Raw genomic sequence first — 20,563 nt, 5'->3', positions numbered from 1 at the left:
TATGATACATATATGCAGACGACACTCCAAATCTCCGGATGGCGTTTCCCAGCAGTTTCATATATATCTTGAACAGCATGGGGGACAGAATGGAACCCTGAGGAACCCCATAGGTCGATGGGTGGGGGTTCAAACAGGGGTCCCCCAGCACCACTTTCTGGGTACAACCCAGAAGGAGACCATGGTCAATCATATTGAAAGCCGCTAAGAGATCCAGGAGAAGCAACAGGGACACACTCCCCCGGCCTAGCTCTCTGCGGAGGTCATCCACCAAGGTGACCAAAGCTGTCTCTGTTCCTTAGCCAGGCCTGAAACCAGATTGAAATGCATCTAGATTAGCATTTCTCAACGTGGAGGTTGGGACCCCAAGGGGTGTCAGAGGGGTCCCCAAAGACCATCAGAAAACACAGTATTTTCTGTTCGTCATGGGGGTTCTGCGTGGGAAGTTTGACCCAATCCTACCATTGGTGGAGTTCAGAATGCTCTTTGATTGTAGGTGAACTATAAATCCCAGCAACTACAACTCCCAAATGTCAAGGTCTATTTTCCCCAAACTCCACCAGTGTTCACGTTTGGACATACTGAGTATTCATGCCACGTTTGTCCCAGATCCATCATTGTTTGAGTCCACAGTGCTCTCTGGATGTAGGTGAACTACAATTCCAAAACCAAAGGACACTGCCCACCAAACCCTTCCAGTATTTTCTGTTGGTCATGTGTGCCAAGATTGGTCCAATTCCACCCTTGGTGGGGTTCAGAATACTCTTTGATTGTAGGTGAACTATACATCCCAGCTACAACTCCCAAAGGTTTATTTCCCCCAAATTCCACCAGTGTTCACATTTGGGCATATTATATATTCATGCCAAGATTGGTCCAGATCCATGATTGCTTGAGTCCACAGTGCTCTCTGGATGTAGGTGAACTACAACTCCCAAACTCAAGGTCAATGCCCACCAAACCCTTCCAGTATTTTCTGTTGGTCATGGGGGTTCTGTCTGCCAAGTTTGGTTCAATTCCATCCTTGGTGGACTTCAGAATGCTCTTTGATTGTAGGTGAACTATAAATCCCAGCAACTACAACTAAATAACAAAATCAATCCCCCCAACCCCAATTTGGGTACATCGGGTATTTGGTCCAGTGAATGAAAATACATCCTGCATATCAGATATTTACATTATAGTTCATAATAGTATCAAATGACTGTTTAGAAGTAGCAGTGAAAACAATGTTATGGTTGAGGGTCACCACAACCTGAGGAACTGAAGAGGTCGAGGCATAGGGAAGGTTGAGAACCACTGATCTAGATCATCTGTATCATCCAGGAATCCCTGGAGTTGGGAACACCACCACACACTCCAGAAAGGGGAGGTTGGACACTGGTTAACAGGTCTCACAACTGCGTCCTTGGCACTTTGCCTTGTTCCAAGGAGGCATTGACCACCACCACCTTCACCCAGTCCTTCTCTGGCCTGTTGGATCAGCCAAAAAGGGCCAGGATCTGGATCAGATGTGGTAGCTCTCACCTCTCCAAGGATCCTGTCCACGTTCTCAGGCTTCACAATCGAAATGTAGCCGTCATAGTAATAGTTTCCAACCAGGAACAGAACATTCTTTCCCAGTTTGTGTTTATATTGTATTGTTGATTGTCTCCGTCCAGGCCGAGAACCTCTTGCTGGACGCCGACGCCAACATCAAGATCGCGGACTTTGGTTTCAGCAACGAGTTCACGCTGGGCTCCAAGCTGGACACCTTCTGTGGAAGTCCTCCTTACGCCGCCCCGGAGCTCTTCCAGGGCAAGAAGTATGACGGGCCGGAAGTGGACATCTGGAGCCTGGGGGTCATCCTCTACACCCTGGTCAGCGGCTCACTGCCCTTCGACGGGCAGAACCTCAAGGTGAGGCCGGAGAGCAGGATGACCAAGGGTGCATTTGCACTGCCAAAGGAAGGCGGTTCAACCTCACCTTCACTGCCATGGGATCAGAGAAATACAGGCTTGGAAGGGACCCCCAAAGGCCATCTAGTCCAACCCATTTGTCCATCCAAACCCTCCTGACAGATAGCCATTTAGCCTCTTCTTAAAGACCTCCTGTGAAAGAGACTCCATGGACTCCCAGTCTATATTCCACTAGAAGTGGAAGGGACCCCAAAGGCCATCCAGTCCAACCCATTTGTCCATCCAAACCCTCCTGGCAGATAGCCATGTAGCCTCTTTTTAAAGACCTCCTGTGAAGGAGACTCCATGGACTCCCAATCCACATTCCACTAGAGGTGGAAAGGACCCCCAAAGGCCATCCAGTCCAACCTTCTTGGCCATATAAGAAGTCATCATCCTACTTTCACTGCCATGGGATCATAGAAATACAGACTTGGAAGGACCTCCAAAGGCCATCCAGGCCACCCATTTGGTCATGCAAGCCCTCCCGACAAATGACTATCCAGCCTCTATTTAAAGGTCTCCAGTGAATGAGACTCCATTGGAATCCCAGTCTACATTCCACTCGAATCAGGACCCCAAAGGCCATCTAATCCATCCCCTTTTGCCATGCAAGTTCCCCCCCTTCCCGATAGATGACCATTTAGCCTCTATTTGAAGACCTCCTGTGAAGGAGACTCCATCGACTTCAGTCTACATTCCACTAGAAGTGGAAGGATCCCTCAAAGGCCATCCAGTCCACCCCCTTTGGCCATACAAGCCTTCTTGACGGATGGCCATCCAGCCTCTACTGAAAGACCTGTAGTGAAGGAGACTACATGAACTCCCAGTCTATATTCCACTAGAGGTGGAAGGGACCCCCAAAGGCCATCCAGTCCAACCTCCTTGGCCATATAAGAAGCCACCATCCTACTTTCACTGCCATGGGATCATAGAAATACAGACTTGGAAGGGGCCCCCAAAGGCCATCCAGTCCACCACTTCTGGTCATAGAATCATAGAATCAATGAGTTGGAAGAGACCTCATGGGCCATCCTGTCCAACCCCCTGCCAAGAAGCAGGCGGAATACAAACTGGGAGTACAATGGAGTCTCATTCACTGGATGTCTTTAAGTAGAGGCTGGATGGACATCTGTCAGGAAGGCTTGTATGGCCAAAGGGGGCGGACTGGATGGCCTATGGAGGTCCCTTCCAATTATAGTGGAATATAGACTGTCTGGGAGCCCAATGGAGTCTCCTTCTCTAGAGGTCTTTATATAGCGCCTGGATGGTCATTTGTTGGGAGGGCTTGCATGATGGTATATATATGACCATCCAGACGCACTCGCAGAGCTCAGGCGGTGTTGTATTTCAGTCTCAATGTTGACTTCTGTGAATGTCTGTAGACAGTCCACATCTCGCAAGTGTATAGCAGGGTTAGGAGAACAATAGCTTTATAAAGAAGCCCCTTGGTCTCCCTACGGATGTCCCAGTCCTCAAACACTCTCTGCTTCATTCGGAAAAATGCTGCACTCGCAGAGCTCATGTGGTATTGTATTTCAGTGTCAATGTTGACATCTGTAGACAGTCTACGTCTCGCAAGTGTATAGCAGGGTTGGGAGGACAATAGCTTTATAAAGAAGCCCCTTGGTTGCCCTACAGATGTCCCAATCTTCAAACACTCTGCTTCATTCGGAAAAATGCTGCACTCGCAGAGCTCAGGTGGTGTTGTATTTCAGTGTCAATGTTGACATCTGTAGACAGTCCACGTCTCGCAAGCGTATAGCAGGGTTGGGAGGACAATAGCATTATAAACAAGCCCCTTGGTCTCCCTATGGATGTCCCAGTCCTCAAACACTCTCTGCTTCATTCGGAAAAATGCTGCACTCGCAGAGCTCAGGCGGTGTTGTATTTCAGTGTCAATGTTGACATCTGTAGACAGTCCACGTCTCGCAAGCGTATAGCAGGGTTGGGAGGACAATAGCTTTATAAACAATCCCCTTGGTCTCCCTATGGATGTTACGGACCTCAAACACTCTCTGCTTCATTTGGAAGAATGCTGCACTCGCAGAGCTCATGTGGTGTTGTATTTCAGTGTCAATGTTGACATCTGTAGACAGTCTACGTCTCGCAAGTGTATAGCAGGGTTGGGAGGACAATAGCTTTATAAAGAAGCCCCTTGGTCTTCCTACGGATGTCCCGGACCTCAAACACTCCCTATTTCATTGGAAGAATGCTGCACTCGCAGAGCTCAGGCAGTGTTGTATTTCAGTGTCGATGTTGACATCTGTAGACAGTCCACGTCTCGCAAGCGTATAGCAGGGTTGGGAGGACAATAGCTTTATAAAGAAGCCCCTTGGTCTCCTTACGGATGCCCCGATCCCCAAACACTCTCTGCCTTATTGGAAGAATGCTGCACTCACAGAGCTCAGGCGGTGTTGTATTTCGGTGTCAATGTTGACATCTGTAGACAGTCCACGTCTTGCAGGCGTATAGCAGGGTTGGGAGGACAATAGCTTTATAAACAAGCGCCTTGGTCTCTAAACGGATGTCCCGGTCCTCAAACACTCTCTGCTTCATTCGGGAAAATGCTGCACTCGCAGAGCTCAGGTGGTGTTGTATTTCAGTCTCAATGTTGACTTTGGTGGAGAGGTGGCTACCAAGGGAGCAGAAATGGTCCATATCTTCTAATCTGACACCATTAAGTTGTATCTCTGGCATTGGAGAAGGACTGGCTGTGAGTGCTGGAAGAGCACCATCCAAACCCTCTCAACAGATGCCCATTTGGCCTCTATTTATTAAAGAAATAGAAGATAATTAAGACCCATGAGTGGGAAGTGGGGATGATGGGCTGCTTCGTAGCAAGAGGGGAATGGGGGAAAGGCCTTGCATTGTGGAGTTGGGGGATTGGCATGATGACAACCACGTCCCCTTCTTCTTGCTCTCTTCTAGGAGCTGCGGGAGCGTGTGCTGCGGGGCAAGTACCGCGTCCCCTTCTACATGTCCACCGACTGCGAAAACATCCTCCGGCGCTTCTTGGTGCTCAACCCGGCCAAGCGCTGCACCTTGGAGGTGAGATCCCTGGGCGGAAAAAGGAAATGCTGCTCTTACATTCCTCCTTTCCTTTCTTCCTCTGGGAGATGTGCTGTCTGCCTCAAAAAAATTCACAAAATCAGAAGGGACCCCCAAAGGCCATCCAATCCAACCCCCTTCCATAGAATCCTGCAGTTGGAAGGCAGCCTAATGGCCCTATATTCAATAGATAGCCATAGATATAATTGAGAGAGATAGGCTATGTGTGTAGATATATATGTGTGTGTGTGTACATATATACTATACACACATACACACACATACATGTATGATAGGCACTAAGTTCCTACTGCTGCAGCCTAGAATCCCATTGTTATTTTTCCATTTGCAGAAAGTATATATACACACACACACACCTACACACACACACATATACATATGCACACATATATTTGTGTGTGTGTGTGAATATATATACACACACATGTATTCATATATATACACACATACACATACACACACATATACACATAGGTGATAGATATAGAATCCTAGAGTCAGAAGATACTTTCTGCTGGGCAGAGAGACCACACTGATCCCTCCTGACAGATGACCATCTGGCCATCAATAGATAGTCATAGATATAATTTATATATATATATATATATATATATATATATATATATATATATATATATACACACACACACACACACACACACACACACACACACACACACACACACACGTATACACACACATGTATGATAGGCACTATGGCTGGATGGTCATCTGCTGGGAGTGATTGGATGGTGCCTTTCTGCCCAGCAGGAAGTTTCTTCCAGCTTTAGGAGTCTATGCTATATCTACCCTGCATGTGTGTGTGTGTATATGTGTTGTTTTTGTTATTTTTCCCTTTGCAAAAAGTGACAGGCTTTAATTAGCGGCTGTCTTGGTGGGACGGGGCTCTTCCCACCGCCTTGCCCTCCTCCCCAATCTATGGCTGTAATTAGCCTAATCGACTCAAGGATAATTATATGTTGCAAGGGGAAGAGGGTGGCTTGCAGCTGCCGCATCATTGTCGTTGTTCTCTCTTCCTAAACAATGCTCAAGGGAGTCCGCGTTTTCACCCCAAGGGTGCCTCTGAGCATATCCAAAGGGCTTTAGCAACCTTCCCATTTTATGGACCTCATTTTTTTCCCATTCCCTGCAGCAAATCATGAAGGACAAATGGATCAACATTGGCTACGAAGGGGATGAACTGAAGCCCTACAAGGAGCCCGAAGAGGACTTTGCAGATGCCAAACGGATCGGTAAGAGAACCAAGTGTGGTGTAGTTCCTTGTAACTAGTTACTTTCCCCTTTATCCAGGAGTACAAACCAACCATGATATATTATTATCATTTGTATTATGCCTGAACTATTTCAAAGCAATGCTGGATAGTTGCTACAGTTATATTTTCCTGCCTGGCAGAATGGGGTTGGACTAGATGACCCTTGGGGGTCACTTTCCGACTGGACCCTTTTGTTCTTGTTATTTATTGATCATGTCATCAGCAACCAGACATTTGTATTACATCTTTAACAAAAACAAACAAACAAACAGACAAAACACAGAATTTGCAAACTTGGCATTATACTAAATGTCCTTTGACCAGTGTCTGGCCACTTGGAGTGCCTCTGGTGTTGCCGCAAGAAGGTCCTCCCTTGTGCATGTGGCAGGGCTCAGGTTGCATTGAAGCAGGTGGTCAGTGGTTTGCTCTTCTCCACACTCGCATGTCGTGGACTCCACTTTGTGGCCCCATTTCTTGAGGTTGGCTCTGCATGTTGTGGTGCCAGAGCGCAGTCTATTCAGCGCCTTCCAAGTCGCCCAGTTTTCTGTATGCCCAGCGGGGAGTCTCTCATTTGGTATCAGCCATTGGTTGAGGTGCTGGGTTTGAGCCTGCCACTTTTGGACTCTCGCTTGCTGAGGTGTTCCAGCGAGTGTCTCTGTAGATCTTAGAAAACTATTTCTTGATTTAAGTTGTTGATGTGCTGGCTGATGCCCAAACAGGAGATGAGCTGGAGATGTCTCTGCCTTGGTCTTTTCACTATTGGCTGTTACTTCCCGGCGGATGTCAGGTGGTGCAATACCAGCTAGACAGTGTCATTTCTCCAGTGGTGTGGGGCGCAGACACCCCGTGATAATGCAGCATGTCTCATTAAGAGCCACATCCACTGTTTGAGCGTGGTGAGATGTGTTCCACACTGGGCATGCATACTCAGCAGCAGAGTAGCACAGCGCAAGGGCAGATGTCTTCACTGTGTCTGGTTGTGATCCCCAGATTGTGCTAGTCAGCTTTCGTATGATATTGTTTCTAGCACCCACTTTTTTGCTTGATGTTCAGGCAGTGCTTCTTGTAGGTCAGGGCACGGTCCAGAGTGACTCCCAGGGATTTGGGTGCGCTGCAATGCTCCAGTGGAATTCCTTCCTTCCCAGGTAATAATCCTCAGAGCTCGGGATGCTTGTCTATTCTTAAGGTGAAAGGCACATGTCTGTGTTTTAGATGGATTAGGGATCAGCTGGTTTTCCCTGTAATAGGCAGTAAGAGCACCTAGAGCTTCGGAGAGCTTCTGTTCAGCCATCTCAAAGCTCCCTGCTTGAGCGGTAATGGCGCGATCATCAGCATAGATGAAACTCTCTGTCCCTTCTGGCCGTGGCTGGTCATTTGTGTAGATGTTGAACATGGATGGAGCAAGCACGCTCCCCTGAGGCAGGCCGTTCTTCTGTTTCCGCCATCTGCTTCTCTGGCCCTGGAACTCAACACAAAAGCTCCTGTTTTGTCACAGGTTTCCTATGAGGCGGGTGAGGTGGTCATCCTTTGTGATACTATACATTTTTCTCAGGAGGAGGCGGTGGTTCACAGTCTCATAAGCTGCTGACAGGTCTATGAAGACAGCTCCTGTGATCTGTTGCCTTTCAAAGCCATCTTCTTGGCTTCTTGGATGGATGCTGCAGTTGTATTTTCCTTCCTGGCAGAATGGGATTGGACTAGATGACTCTTGGGGGTCCCTTTCCAACTGGACCCTTTTATTCTTGTGTCTGGCTGCTTATTTAATGGCCCTTTGCCTTTTATACGAGCCATTACTTTAACTCAATTTAATATTTATCTATATACTAACCATCCTCTGCCACACGCTGCTGTGGCCCACTCTGGTGGTCATGGGGGTTCTGTGTGGGAGGTTTGGCCCAATTATATCGTTGGCGGGGTTCAGAATAGTCTGTGATTGTAGGTGAACTATAAATCCCAGCAACTACAACTCCCAAATGTCAAGAATCATTTTTCCCCAAACTCCACCAGTGTTCACATTTGGGCATATTGAGTATTTGTGTTGGGTTTGGTCCACATCCACCATTGTTTGAGTCCACACTGATCTCTGGATGTAGGTGAACTACAACTCCAAAACCAAAGGACACTGCCCACCAAACCCTTCCAGTCTTTTCTATTAGTCATGGAAGAACTGTGTGCCAAGCTTGGTTCAATTCCATCATTGATGGAGTTCAGAATGCTCTTTGATTGTAGGTGAACTATAAATCCCAGCAACTACAACTCCCAAATGAAAAAAATCACATTTTTTTGAGTGATGGTCACTCCTTGCATTGTGAGACGTTTTATTGCCAAATTTGGTGTGATTTCGTTCATTGGTTCTTTTGTTTTTAAGGTACTCATTATGCACAGAGCATTTTTATATATAGAGATTGTAGTTTCCTGCCTGGCAGAATGGGGTTGGACTAGATGACCCTTGGGGGTCCCCTTCTGACTCAACCATTCTATTATTCTGTGTAGCTGTTCATTGAATTGTCTTTTATATGAGCCATTATTTTAACTCCATTTATTATTGATCTATATGTTGGGCAGCTTTGCATTTCCCTGACTGTCAAAATGGGGTTGGACTAGATGCCCTTTGGGGTCCCCTTCCAATTTGACTATGTTGTTATTTTATTTTATTGTTTTGTATTATTGTTGTTATTGTTTTTACTGATGTATTGTGGGCTTGGCTTCATGTAAGCTGCACCGAGTCCCTTGGGGAGATGGTAGATATTATTATTATTATATTATATATTATTTTATATTATTATTATTATTATTATTATTATTATTATTATTATTATTATTATTCTATATGCCTGTTTATGTCAACAGCTTTGGCCTTTTCTTTTGACTTACATTGTGAGTTGCCTTGGGTCCCATCCTGGATTAAGTAATTTAATACTAATAATTTATTTGAATAATAATTTAATTTAATCATAATTGAAAAGTGCAGAAATCGGGAATAATGGTCTTTGGGGGGGGGGGTCTTTCTTTCTGCAGAGGTGATGGTGGGAATGGGCTACACAAGGGAAGAGATCAAGGAGGCCTTGACCAACCAAAAATACAACGAAGTCACAGCCACCTACCTCCTGCTGGGCAGGAAAAACGAGGTAAGGAGGCCCAAGGAAAAGGTAGGGACCGTCTAGATGCCCTTGTGGGTCCCCATACGAGACTATATATGTCTGTTTGAAAGGGTGGGCACCTACATATGGAAGTCATCCGTATACAGACCCCCCACCCAGATGTGGGGACCGTCTAGATGCCCTTGTGGGTCCCCATACGAGACTATATATGTCTATTTGAAAGGGTGGGCACCTACATATGGAAGTCATCCGTATACAGACCCCCCCACCCAGACGTGGGGACTGTCTAGATGCCCTTGTGGGTTCCCATTCGAGACTATATATGTCTATTTGAAAGGGTGGGCACCAGGTGGGGGTCTATATATGGGAGTCATCCATATATAGACCCCCCCCCCACCCAGATCTGGGGACCGTCTAGATGCCCTTGTGGGTACCCATACGAGACTATATATGTCTATTTGAAAGGGTGGGCACCAGGTGGGGGTCTACATATGGGAGTCATCCATATATAGACCCCCCCCACCCAGATGTGGGGACCGTCTAGATGCCCTTGTGGGTCCCCATACGAGACTATAAACGTCTATTTAAAAGGGTGGGAACCAGGTGGGGGTCTATGTATGGGAGTCATCCATATATAGACACCCCACCCAGATGTGGCGACCGTCTAGATGCCCTTCTGGGTACTCATATGCGGCTATATTTGAAAGGGTGGGCACTAGGTGGGGGTCTACATATTGGAGTCATCCATATATAGACCCCCCACCCAGATGTGGGGGCTGTCTAGATGCCCTTGTGGGTACCCATACGAGACTATATATCTCTATTTGAAAGGGTGGGCACCAGCTGGGGGTCTAGCTATGGGAGTCATCCATATATAGACCCCCCACCCTGATATGGGGATTGTCTACATGCCGTTGTGGGTTCCCATATGAGACTATATATGTCTATTTGAAAGGGTGGGCACCTACATATGGGAGTACTCCATATATAGACCCCCCCCACCCAGATGTGGGGACCGTCTAGATGCCCTTCTGGGTACCCATACAAGACTTTATATGCCTATTTGAAAGGGTGGGTACCAGGTGGGGGTCTACATATGGGAGTCCTCCATATATAGACCTCCCCCCCCAGATGTGGGGACAGTCTAGATGCCCTTGTGGGTACCCATACAAGACTATATTTCTGTATACTGTATCTAATGTCCTTCCTGTCCCTGGCAGCAGGTGGAAGGGGGCGAGTCCCGCACGGGCAGTAGCCTGTCCTTGGCGCGGGTGCGGGCGCCCAGTGAGGCCTCCAACGGGACCACCAAGTCCTCCTCTTCCTCCTCCTCGCACTCCAAGAGCCAAAGGGGGTCCTCCACTTACCACCGGCAGCGGCGGCACAGCGACTTCTGTAAGCCCCTTGCCCCCCGTGTTTGAACCCACCCCCCTATTTGTGGCCTAGGGGCGCACCCTCATTCTCTGCCTCTCGTTTCCAGGCGGACCCTCCCCGGTGCCCATGCACCCGAAGCGCAGCCCCACCAGCACTGGGGATGGCGAGCTGAAGGAGGAGCCGCGCATGCCCTCGCGCAAGGCCAGCTGCAGCGTGGTGGGCAGTGGCCGCGGCATCCCCCCCTCCAGCCCTATGGTCAGCAGCGCCAACAACCCCAACAAGTCGGAGATCCCTGACCGGCGCAAGGACAGCGCCGTCAACACGGTGAGCCCATCTATAGCCCTCCAGTTTATGCAGCCATTGCCCATCCATAGCCTTGTGTTTCGTGCAGTCGTAGCCTATCTGTAGCTTTCTAGTTTATGCAGCCATAGCCGTCCAGCATATGCAGCCACTGCCCATCCATAGCCCTGTGGTTCATGCAGTTGTAGCCCATCTGTAGCTCTCAGGTTTATGCAGCCATAGCCCTCCAGTGTATGCAGCCATTGCCCATCCATAGCCTTGTGTTTTGTGCGGTCATAGCCCATCTGTAGCTTTCTGGTTTATGCAGCCATAGCCCTCCCGTGTATGAAGCCATTGCTCATCCATAGCCTTGTGTTTCGTGCAGTCATAACCTATCTGTAGCTCTCTGGTTTATGCAGCCATAGCCCTCAAGTGTATGCAGCCATTGCCCATCCATAGCCCTGTGGGTCATGCAGCCATAGCCCATTTGTAGCTCTCAGGTTTATGCAGCCGTAGCCCTCCAGTGTATGCAGCCATTGCCCATCCATAGCCCCGTGGTTCAAGCAGTCATAGCCCACCTGTAGCTTTCTGATTTATGCAGCCACAGCCCTCCAGTGTATGCAGCCATTGTCCAGCAAGAGCCCTGTGATTCATGCAGTCACCGCCCATCTGTAGCTCTCTGGTTTATGCAGCCACAGCCCATCTGTAGCTTTCTGACTTATGCAGCCATAGCCCTCCAATGTATGCAACCATTGCCCATCCATAGCCAGCAGTTTTTACAACCATTGCTATTCACAGCCCTCCAGTGTATGCAGCCATTGTCCATCCATAGCCCTGTGCTTTGGGCAGCCATAGCCCATCTGTAGCTCTCTGGTTTATGCAGCCATAGCCCTCAAATGTATGCAGCCATTGGCCATCCATAGCCCCGTAGTTCGTGCAGTCATAGCCCATCTGAAGCTCTTTGGTTTATGCAGCCATAGCCCTCCAATGTATGCAGCCATTGCCCATCCATAGCCCTGTGGTTCGTGCAGTCTTAACCCATCTGTAGCTCTCTGGTTTATGCAGCCACAACCCTCCAGAGCATGCAGCCATTGTCCAGCAAAAGCTCTGTGATTCATGCAGTCACCACCCATCTGTAGCTCTCTGGTTTAAGCAGCCATAGCCCATCTATACCCTCCAGTTTGTGCAGCCATTGTCCAGCAAGAGCCCTGTGATTCATGCAGTCACAGCCCATCTGTAGCTCTCTGGTTTATGCAGCCATAGCCCTTTGGCTTATGCAGCCATAGCCCATCTGTAGCTTTCTGGTTTATGCAGCCACAGCCCTCCAGAGTATGCAGCCATTGTCCAGCAAGAGTCCTGTGATTCATGCAGTCACCACCCATCTGTAGCTCTCTGGTTTAAGCAGCCATAGCCCATCTATACCCTCCAGTTTGTGCAGCCATTGTCCAGCAAGAGCCCTGTGATTCATGCAGTCACAGCCCATCTGTAGCTCTCTGGTTTATGCAGCCATAGCCCTTTGGCTTATGCAGCCATAGCCCATCTGTAGCTTTCTGGTTTATGCAGCCACAGCCCTCCAGAGTATGCAGCCATTGTCCAGCAAGAGTCCTGTGATTCATGCAGTCACCACCCATCTGTAGCTCTCTGGTTTAAGCAGCCATAGCCCATCTATACCCTCCAGTTTGTGCAGCCATTGTCCAGCAAGAGCCCTGTGATTCATGCAGTCACAGCCCATCTGTAGCTCTCTGGTTTATGCAGCCATAGCCCTCTGGCTTATGCAGCCATAGCCCATCTGTAGCTTTCTGACTTATGCAGCCATAGCCCTCAAATGTATGCAGCCATTGCCCATCCATAGCCAGCAGTTTTTACAGCCATTGCTATTCACAGCCCTCCAGTTTATGCAGCTATTGCCCATCCATACCCCTGTGGTCTGTGCAGCCATAGCCCACCTGTAGCTCTCTGGTTTATGCAGCCATAACCTTCCAATGTATGCAGCCGTTGTCCATCCAAAACCCTGTGCTTTGTGTAGTCATAGCCCATCTGTAGCTCTCTGGTTTATGCAGCCATAGCCCTCCAATGTATGCAGCCATTGCCCATACCTAGCCAGCAGTTTATATGGCCATTGCTATTCACAGCCCTCCAGTGTATGCAGCCATTGCCCATCCATAGTCCTCTGGTTTATGCAGCCATGGCCCTCCAGTGCATGCAGCCATTGCCCATCCATAGCCCCATGGTTCATGCAGTCATAGCCCATCTGTAGCTCTCTGGTTGATGCAACCATAGCCCTGTAGCTTATGCAGCCATAGCCCATCTGTAGCTCTCTGGTTTATGCAGCCATAGCCCTCCAATGTATGCAGCCATTGCCCATCCATAGCCAGCAGTTTATACAGCCATTGCTATTCACAGCCCTCCAATGTATGCAGCCATTGCCCATCCGTTGTCCTCTGGCTTATGCAGCCATAGCCCATCTCTAGTTTTCTGGCTTATGCAGCCATAGCCCATCTCTAGTTTTCTGGTTTATGCAGCCATAGCCCATCTCTAGTTTTCTGGTTATGCAGCCATAGCCCTCCAGTGTATGCAGCCATTGCCAATACGTAGCCCTGTGGTTCATGCAGTCATAGCCCATCTGTAGCTTTCTGTTTTGTGCAGCTGTTGTGTGATGTGTGTGGCCATAGTCCAATTATAGCCTTCTGGCTTATGCAGCCATTGCCCATCCATAGTCTTGTGCCTTATGCAGCTTAAGTGGCTGAGGGGCAAAAGGAAGGGGTCTGAGGCTGTTAGGAATGGTGGGAGTTGGAGTCCAAAACACCTGGAAGACCCTAGTTTGCACATACCTGGGTCAAAGCAAGGCAGGCTGGAAAAACGTTTGCAGGGGACCTTGATTCCATGCCTTGTCCTTTCTCTCTCCTTGCAGAATAACATTCCCTCTAGCATGATGACCCGGAGGAACACCTACGTCTGCACGGACCGGCCAGGCGGGGAACGCCACTCCTTGCTCCAGAACGGCAAAGAGAACAGGTACCAGCAAGCGGCCATCCCCGGGTTGCAAACATCCGACTTACAAACGTCTCCTAGTTAAGAACAGGGGCTGAAACAACAGAAAAGGAGAGGAACCTTCCCTTTGGAAAGGAAATCCACTCCTGGAAGGCTTATTATCAGGGGGGAAAGGGGGTCTCCACCCACCACGAGCTGCATTTTCCAAAATCCAATTCTCACAGGGACAGAAAGGGAAGCGAAATCTTCTGAACGGGCACGGATAGCGTAGGGAAGGGTCTTAACCCTTCGCTATGGTATCCGAAGCTAGAGAGAGAGAGAAATAGAGAATAGGCTGGACATTTCGCTTTAAAATGACCCTGTTCCAACTTACATACAAATTCAACTTAAGAACAGACCTACAGAAGCTCTCTTGTTCATAACTTGGGGACTGCCTGTAATAATATCTATGGCTGGATGGGCCTCTGTTGGGAGGGATCGGATGGTGCCATCCTGCCAGGCAGGAAGAAGGGGGCTGGACAGGATGACCTTTGGTCCATGATGTCACAAATAGTCGGATGTGACGGAACGAATAAACAACAACATAATACTATATATCTCTCTCTCTCACACACACACACACATATATATGAGATAGATACTATTTCAATCTCTCACGCACACATACATATATATTCACATCTGGAATATTGTGTCCAATTCTGGGCACCACAATTCAAGAGAGATATTGACAAGCTGGAATGTGTCCAGAGGAGAGTGACTAAAATAATAAAAGGTCTGGAGAACAAGCCCTATGAGGAGCGGCTTAAGGAGCTGGGCATGTTTAGCCTGAAGAAGAGAAGCTGAGAGGGGATATGATAGCCATGTATCAATATGTGAGAGGAAGCCACAGGGAGGAGGGAGCAGATCAGGGGTCTGGAGGACAAGCCCTATGAGGAGCGGCTTAAGGAGCTGGGCATGTTTACCCTGCAGAAGAGAAGGCTGAGAGGAGATATGATAGCCATGTATAAATATGTGAGAGGAAGCCACAGGGAGGAGGAGGGAGCAAGCTTGTTTTCTGCTTCCCTGGAGACTAGGACGCAATGGAACAATGGCTTCAAACTCCAAGAGAGGAGATTCCATCTGAACATGAGGAAGATCTTCCTGAGTGTGAGAGCCGTTCAGCAGTGGAACTCTCTGCCCCGGAGTGTGGTGGAGGCTCCTTCTTTGGAAGCTTTTAAACAGAGGCTGGGTGGCCATCTGTCAGGGGTGATTTGAATACAATATTCCAGCTTCTTGGCAGAATGGGGTTGGACTGGATGGCCCATGAGGTCTCTTCCAACTCTTTGATTCTATGATTCTAGGATTCTATATATGGCCTGCAAACCAAACGCCACAGGGGTGTCCACCCTCTTCCTACGATATCCAAAGCAAAAACAGACCTATGTTTTGGCTGGAGTTAGACTTTTAAAATGTCCCTGTTGCAACTGACGTATAGATTCAACTTAAGAACAACCCTACAGAATTGTTTGTAACTTGGGGACAGTCAGTCGTGTGTTTCCTGGAGCGGCGCCCTCTCTAGGAGACGGACGGCCTGCCTGCCTTCGATTTCCCGGAGCGGCATGTGTTCCGGCCTCCGCTTTGGCCGCCTGCCCGCTTTCCACTGGCTGGCCTTGGCCCCAGGGAGGTGCCGGCATCCTGGCCGTCCATGTGACTCCCCAGAAGAGAATCAAGGACATGCCCAGGGACACAAACACAGGCAGAGCCTCCCCCTCCCAAAACACTCTATCCAACACGACTTTTGTTCCTGGGTCGTCAATGTCATTCCCTAATTGGTTCTATCATAAACACACGGGGAAAGTGTATGAAGCCGCAAAAATGTTGTCTTTGAGGGAGGGGCATCATCGTGCATCATGTTAGATGACATGATCACATCGGTCGTGCCAATCCCTGAGGAATACGAACATTTTATTGAAATAGTGAAAACCTGCTCACGGGCCTCCATACCGAGAGGCTGCAGAACCAACTACCTGAAACAGCTGCCTTGTTGGAAAACTATTACAGGCTCCACAACGAAGACCCATTTAGTGAGCAGACTCTTCAGGCAGCGCAGAGCATTGTGTCCTCCATCTCTGAAGCCAAGAAAGAACAGTGGATCAAGCTGATCACAGAGGTCGACATGGGCAGGAGCAGCCAGAAGGCGTGGAGGTTGCTAAGACGGCTGAGCAATGACCCCTCACAAACTAAGACCCATGCCAACATAAAGGCAGATCAGATAGCACACCAACTCTTGAAGAATGGGAAACCCAACCTTGCCACCAAAGTAGGAAAGAAACCAATAGCCAGACAACCAGAGATTGAGAACAACAACCTCCATGAACCTTTTACATCTACTGAATTGGACATGGCTCTCAACAAATGTAAGAATGGCAAAGCAGCTGACTTGGATGATCTACGGATGGAACAAATCAAGAACTTTGGTCCAAAAGCAAGGCGCTGGCTGCTGGAGCTGATGAACAACGGCACTGCATCCTGTCAGATCCCCAAAATCTGGAGGAAAGCAAGAGTCATCGCCATCTTGAAGCCAGGCAAAGACCGTAATGACCCAAAAAGCTACAGACCAATCTCCCTGTTGTGCCACCTCTACAAAGTTCTGGAGAGACTTATTTTGCATAGAATTATGGAAAAAATAGACCCCTGTCTGATCCCACAGCAGGCTGGCTTCAGAAAAGGCAGAAGCTGCACATCGCAAGTGCTGAACCTGACTCAGCACATAGAAGATGGCTTTGAAAGGCAGCAGATCACAGGAGCTGTCTTCATAGACCTGTCACCATATCACAACACATCGTTATTAATACTCTATGTGCTGGATGGCCATCTGTCAGGGGTGCTTTGTTCCACAAATCAAGAACTTTGGCCCAAAAGCAAGGCGCTGGCTGCTGGAGCTGATGAACAACTGCACTGCATCCTGTCAGATCCCCAAAATCTGGAGGAAAGCAAGAGTCATCGCCATCTTGAAGCCGGGCAAAGACCGTAACGACCCAAAAAGCTACAGACCAATCTCCCTGTTGTGCCACCTCTACAAAGTTCTGGAGAGACTTATTTTGCATAGAATTATGGAAAACATAGACCCCTGTCTGATCCCACAGCAGGCTGGCTTCAGGAAAGGCAAAAGCTGCACATCGCAAGTGCTGAACCTGACCCAGCACATAGAAGATGGCTTTGAAAGGCAGCAGATCACCGGAGCTGTCTTCACGGACCTGTCAGCGGCTTATGAGACTGTGAACCACCGCCTCCTCCTGAGAAAAATGTATAGTATCACAAAGGACGACCACCTCACCCGCCTCATAGGAAACCTGCTACAAAACAGGAGCTTTTTTGTTGAGTTCCAGGGCCAGAGAAGCAGATGGCGGAAACAGAAGAACGGCCTGCCTCAGGGAGTGTGCTTGCCCCATCCACGTTCAACATCTACACAAATGACCAGCCACTGCCAGAAGGGACAGAGAGCTTAATCTATGCTGATGATCGTGCCATCACCACTCAAGCAGGGAGCTTTGAGATGGTTGAAAAGAAGCTCTCCGAAGCTCTAGGTGCTCTTACTGCCTATTACAGGGAAAACCAACTGATCCCTAACCCATCTAAAACACAGACATGTGCATTTCATCTCAAGAACAGAGAAGCATCCCGAGCTCTGAAGATCACCTTGGAAGGAAGGAATCCCACTGGAGCATTGCAGCACACCCAAATACCTGGGAGTCACTTTGGACCATGCTCTGACCTACAAGAAGCATTGCCTGAACATCAAACAAAAAGTGGGCGCTAGAAACAATATCATACGAAAGCTTACTGGCACAACCTGGGGATCACAACCAGATACAGTGAAGACATCTGCCCTTGCGCTGTGCTACTCTGCTGCTGAGTATGCATGCCCAGTGTGGAACACATCTCACCACACTAAAACAGTAGATGTGGCTCTTAATGAGACATGCCGCATTATCACAGGGTGTCTGCACCCCACACCACTGGAGAAATTACACTGCTTAGCCGGTATTGCACCTCCTGACATCCACCGGGAAGTAGCAGCCAATAGTGAAAGGACCAAGGCAGAGACATCTCCAGCTCATCCCCTGTTTGGGTATCAGCCAGCACGTCAACGACTTAAATCCAGACATAGTTTTCTAAGATCTACAGAGACACTCGCTGGAACACCCCAGCAAGTGAGAGTCCAAACGTGGCAGGCCCAAACCCAGCACCTCAATTCATGGGTGATATCAGATGAGAGACTCCCCCCTGGGCACTCAGAAAACTGGGCGACTTGGAAGGCGCTGAACAGACTGCGCTCTGGCACCACGAGATGCAGAGCCAATCTCAAGAAATGGGGCCACAAAGTGGAATCCTCGGCATGTGAGTGTGGAGAAGAGCAAACCACTGACCACCTGCTGCAATGCACCCTGAGCCCTGCCACATGCACAATGGAGGACCTTCTTGCGGCAACCCCAGAGGCACTCCAAGTGGCCAGATACTGGTAAAAGGACATTTAACCAAATACCAAATTTGCAAAATCTGTGTGTTTTTTTTCCTTTTTTTTCTTTTTCTTTTTAATCTGTGTGTTTGTTTTGCTCTGTTAGAATTGTAATACAATGGTTGCTGATGACACGATAAATAAATAAATGTTTGTGACAGTTTTTTATTGAGTCTCTCACCAATTCAACATAGTTTGTGCCACAAAAACAAAGTTTCGGATCACAGAATTAAACAGGAAATAATACTTTCAAACCAGGAACAGGAACTGTTTTTACGTAATGTTTGTCTAGATGTCCTTTGGGGGTCCCTTCCGAGTCTAAGGTGTGTGACCTGTCTCTCTCTTCTTTGTCCCCTTCGCCATGGCAGCTCTGTGTCCAGCCGCGTGCCCCCGGCCTCACCCTCCAGCCACAGCATTGCGGCCAGCTCCTCCTCCTCCTCCTCGGAGCGCACCCGCCTCTCGCGCGGCACCAACATCCGCAGCACCTTCCACGGGGGGCAAGTGCGGGACCGGCGCGGAACCGGCGTGCAGAACGGGCCGCCCACCTCGCCCACGCTCTCCCACGAGGCCAGCCCCCTGCCCCAGAGCCGCAGCCGCGCCACCTCCAACCTCTTCAGCAAGCTCACCTCCAAACTCACACGAAGGTGAGCGAGCCCCAGGGAGGAGGACGCCAATGGGCGCGCATGGGTATCATCTATGCGCATGCAAGATCTCCATTTCCATTGACTAGGGGTGTGCAAAATATCAAATTGGTTAGATTTGTGCATACGAATCAATATTACAAACTTACCTGTAGGGCATTTTCCCCAATTCCTTTCATCCATCCGTTGCAGTGGTTGACGTTAAAAGTGCACCCCAAAAGTGAGCATTGCCTTTATTGGGGCATTAGCCTTGATTAATTGATTTGGGCACCCCAGTCCCTTTCATCCATCCGTTGCAACGGTTGACCTTAGAAGTGCACCCCAAAAGTGAGCCTTGTTAGCGAGTTGGGTGCCCGAATTCCTTTTGACCATCCGTTGCAGAGTTGGACCTCAAAAGAGCACACCAAAAGTGAGCCTTGTCTTTATTGAGGCATTGCTCTTACTTTATATTTATTGGGGCATTGCTCTTGCTTTACTGATATGGGGATCCCATATCCTTACATTGCACCCCAAAAGCGAGCTTTGTCTGAACTAGGGCATTGCTTTTGCTTTACTGATACAAGTCTGATGTCCTTACACTGCACCCCAAAAGTGAACCTTGTCTTAACTACGGCATCGCTCTTGCTTTACTGATATGGGGATCCCATGTGTCCAGATTGCACCCCAAAAGTGAGTCTTGTCTTTATTGAGGCATTGCTCTTGCTTTGTATTTATTGGGGCATTGCTGTTGCTTTACTGACACGGGGATCCCATGTCCTTACATTGCACCCCAAAAGCGAGCCTTGTCTGAACTAGGGCATCACTCTTGCTTAATGATATGGGGATCCCATGTCCATACATTGCACCCCAAAATTGAGCCTTGTATTTATCGGGGCATTGCTCTTGCTTTACTGATACGAGGATCCCATGTCCTTACACCCCAAAAGTGAGCATTGCATTTATTGGGGCATTGCTCTTTTTCTACTGATATGAGGGTCCTATATCCCTAGAGTGCACCCCAAAAGTGTGCCTTGTCTTGCTGTACTGATATGAGGGTCTCGTGTGTCTAGGTTGCACCCCAAAAGTGAGCATTGTCTGAACCTTGCGTTACCAATTTGGGCACCCCAATTCTTTTCGTCCATGCATTGCAGCAGGTGACCTAAAAAGCGCACCCTGAAAGTGAGCATTGCATTTATTGGGGCATTGCTCTTGCTGTACTGATATGAGGGTGCCATATCCCTAGATTGCACCCCAAAAGTGAGCATTGTCTGAAATGGGACACTACCCTTGCATTACCAATTTGGGCCCCCCAATTCCTTTCGTCCATGCATTGCAGCAGGTGACCTAAAAAGCGCACCCCAAAATGAGCATTGCATTTATTGGGGCATTGCTCTTGCTCTACTGATATGAGGGTCCT

The 20,563-nt window shown here is 48.6% G+C and overlaps 1 protein-coding gene across 3 annotated transcripts in view; it reads left to right on the top strand.

The window, feature by feature from the left end:
• LOC137094997 (MAP/microtubule affinity-regulating kinase 4-like) overlaps positions 1 to 20,563 on the top strand; it is a 79,636-nt gene that overhangs the window by 50,379 nt on the left and 8,694 nt on the right. For all 3 annotated transcript variants that reach the window (XR_010908751.1, XM_067461120.1, XM_067461121.1), the window contains exons 8-15: positions 1,662 to 1,898; positions 4,869 to 4,988; positions 6,163 to 6,262; positions 9,302 to 9,411; positions 10,605 to 10,776; positions 10,862 to 11,079; positions 13,946 to 14,049; positions 18,895 to 19,170. Coding sequence is in view for 2 of the 3 variants with exons in the window: in XM_067461120.1 (XP_067317221.1) it covers positions 1,662 to 1,898; positions 4,869 to 4,988; positions 6,163 to 6,262; positions 9,302 to 9,411; positions 10,605 to 10,776; positions 10,862 to 11,079; positions 13,946 to 14,049; positions 18,895 to 19,170 (1,337 nt within the window). In the remaining variant the exon portion in view is untranslated. The remainder of the gene's footprint in view (positions 1 to 1,661; positions 1,899 to 4,868; positions 4,989 to 6,162; positions 6,263 to 9,301; positions 9,412 to 10,604; positions 10,777 to 10,861; positions 11,080 to 13,945; positions 14,050 to 18,894; positions 19,171 to 20,563) is intronic.

Source organism: Anolis sagrei, chromosome X (assembly GCF_037176765.1).
Source record: "Anolis sagrei isolate rAnoSag1 chromosome X, rAnoSag1.mat, whole genome shotgun sequence".
NCBI lineage: Eukaryota > Metazoa > Chordata > Lepidosauria > Squamata > Dactyloidae > Anolis > Anolis sagrei.
Note: the sequence above shows the minus strand (reverse complement) of the source record. Positions and strands in the feature narration are given on the sequence as shown.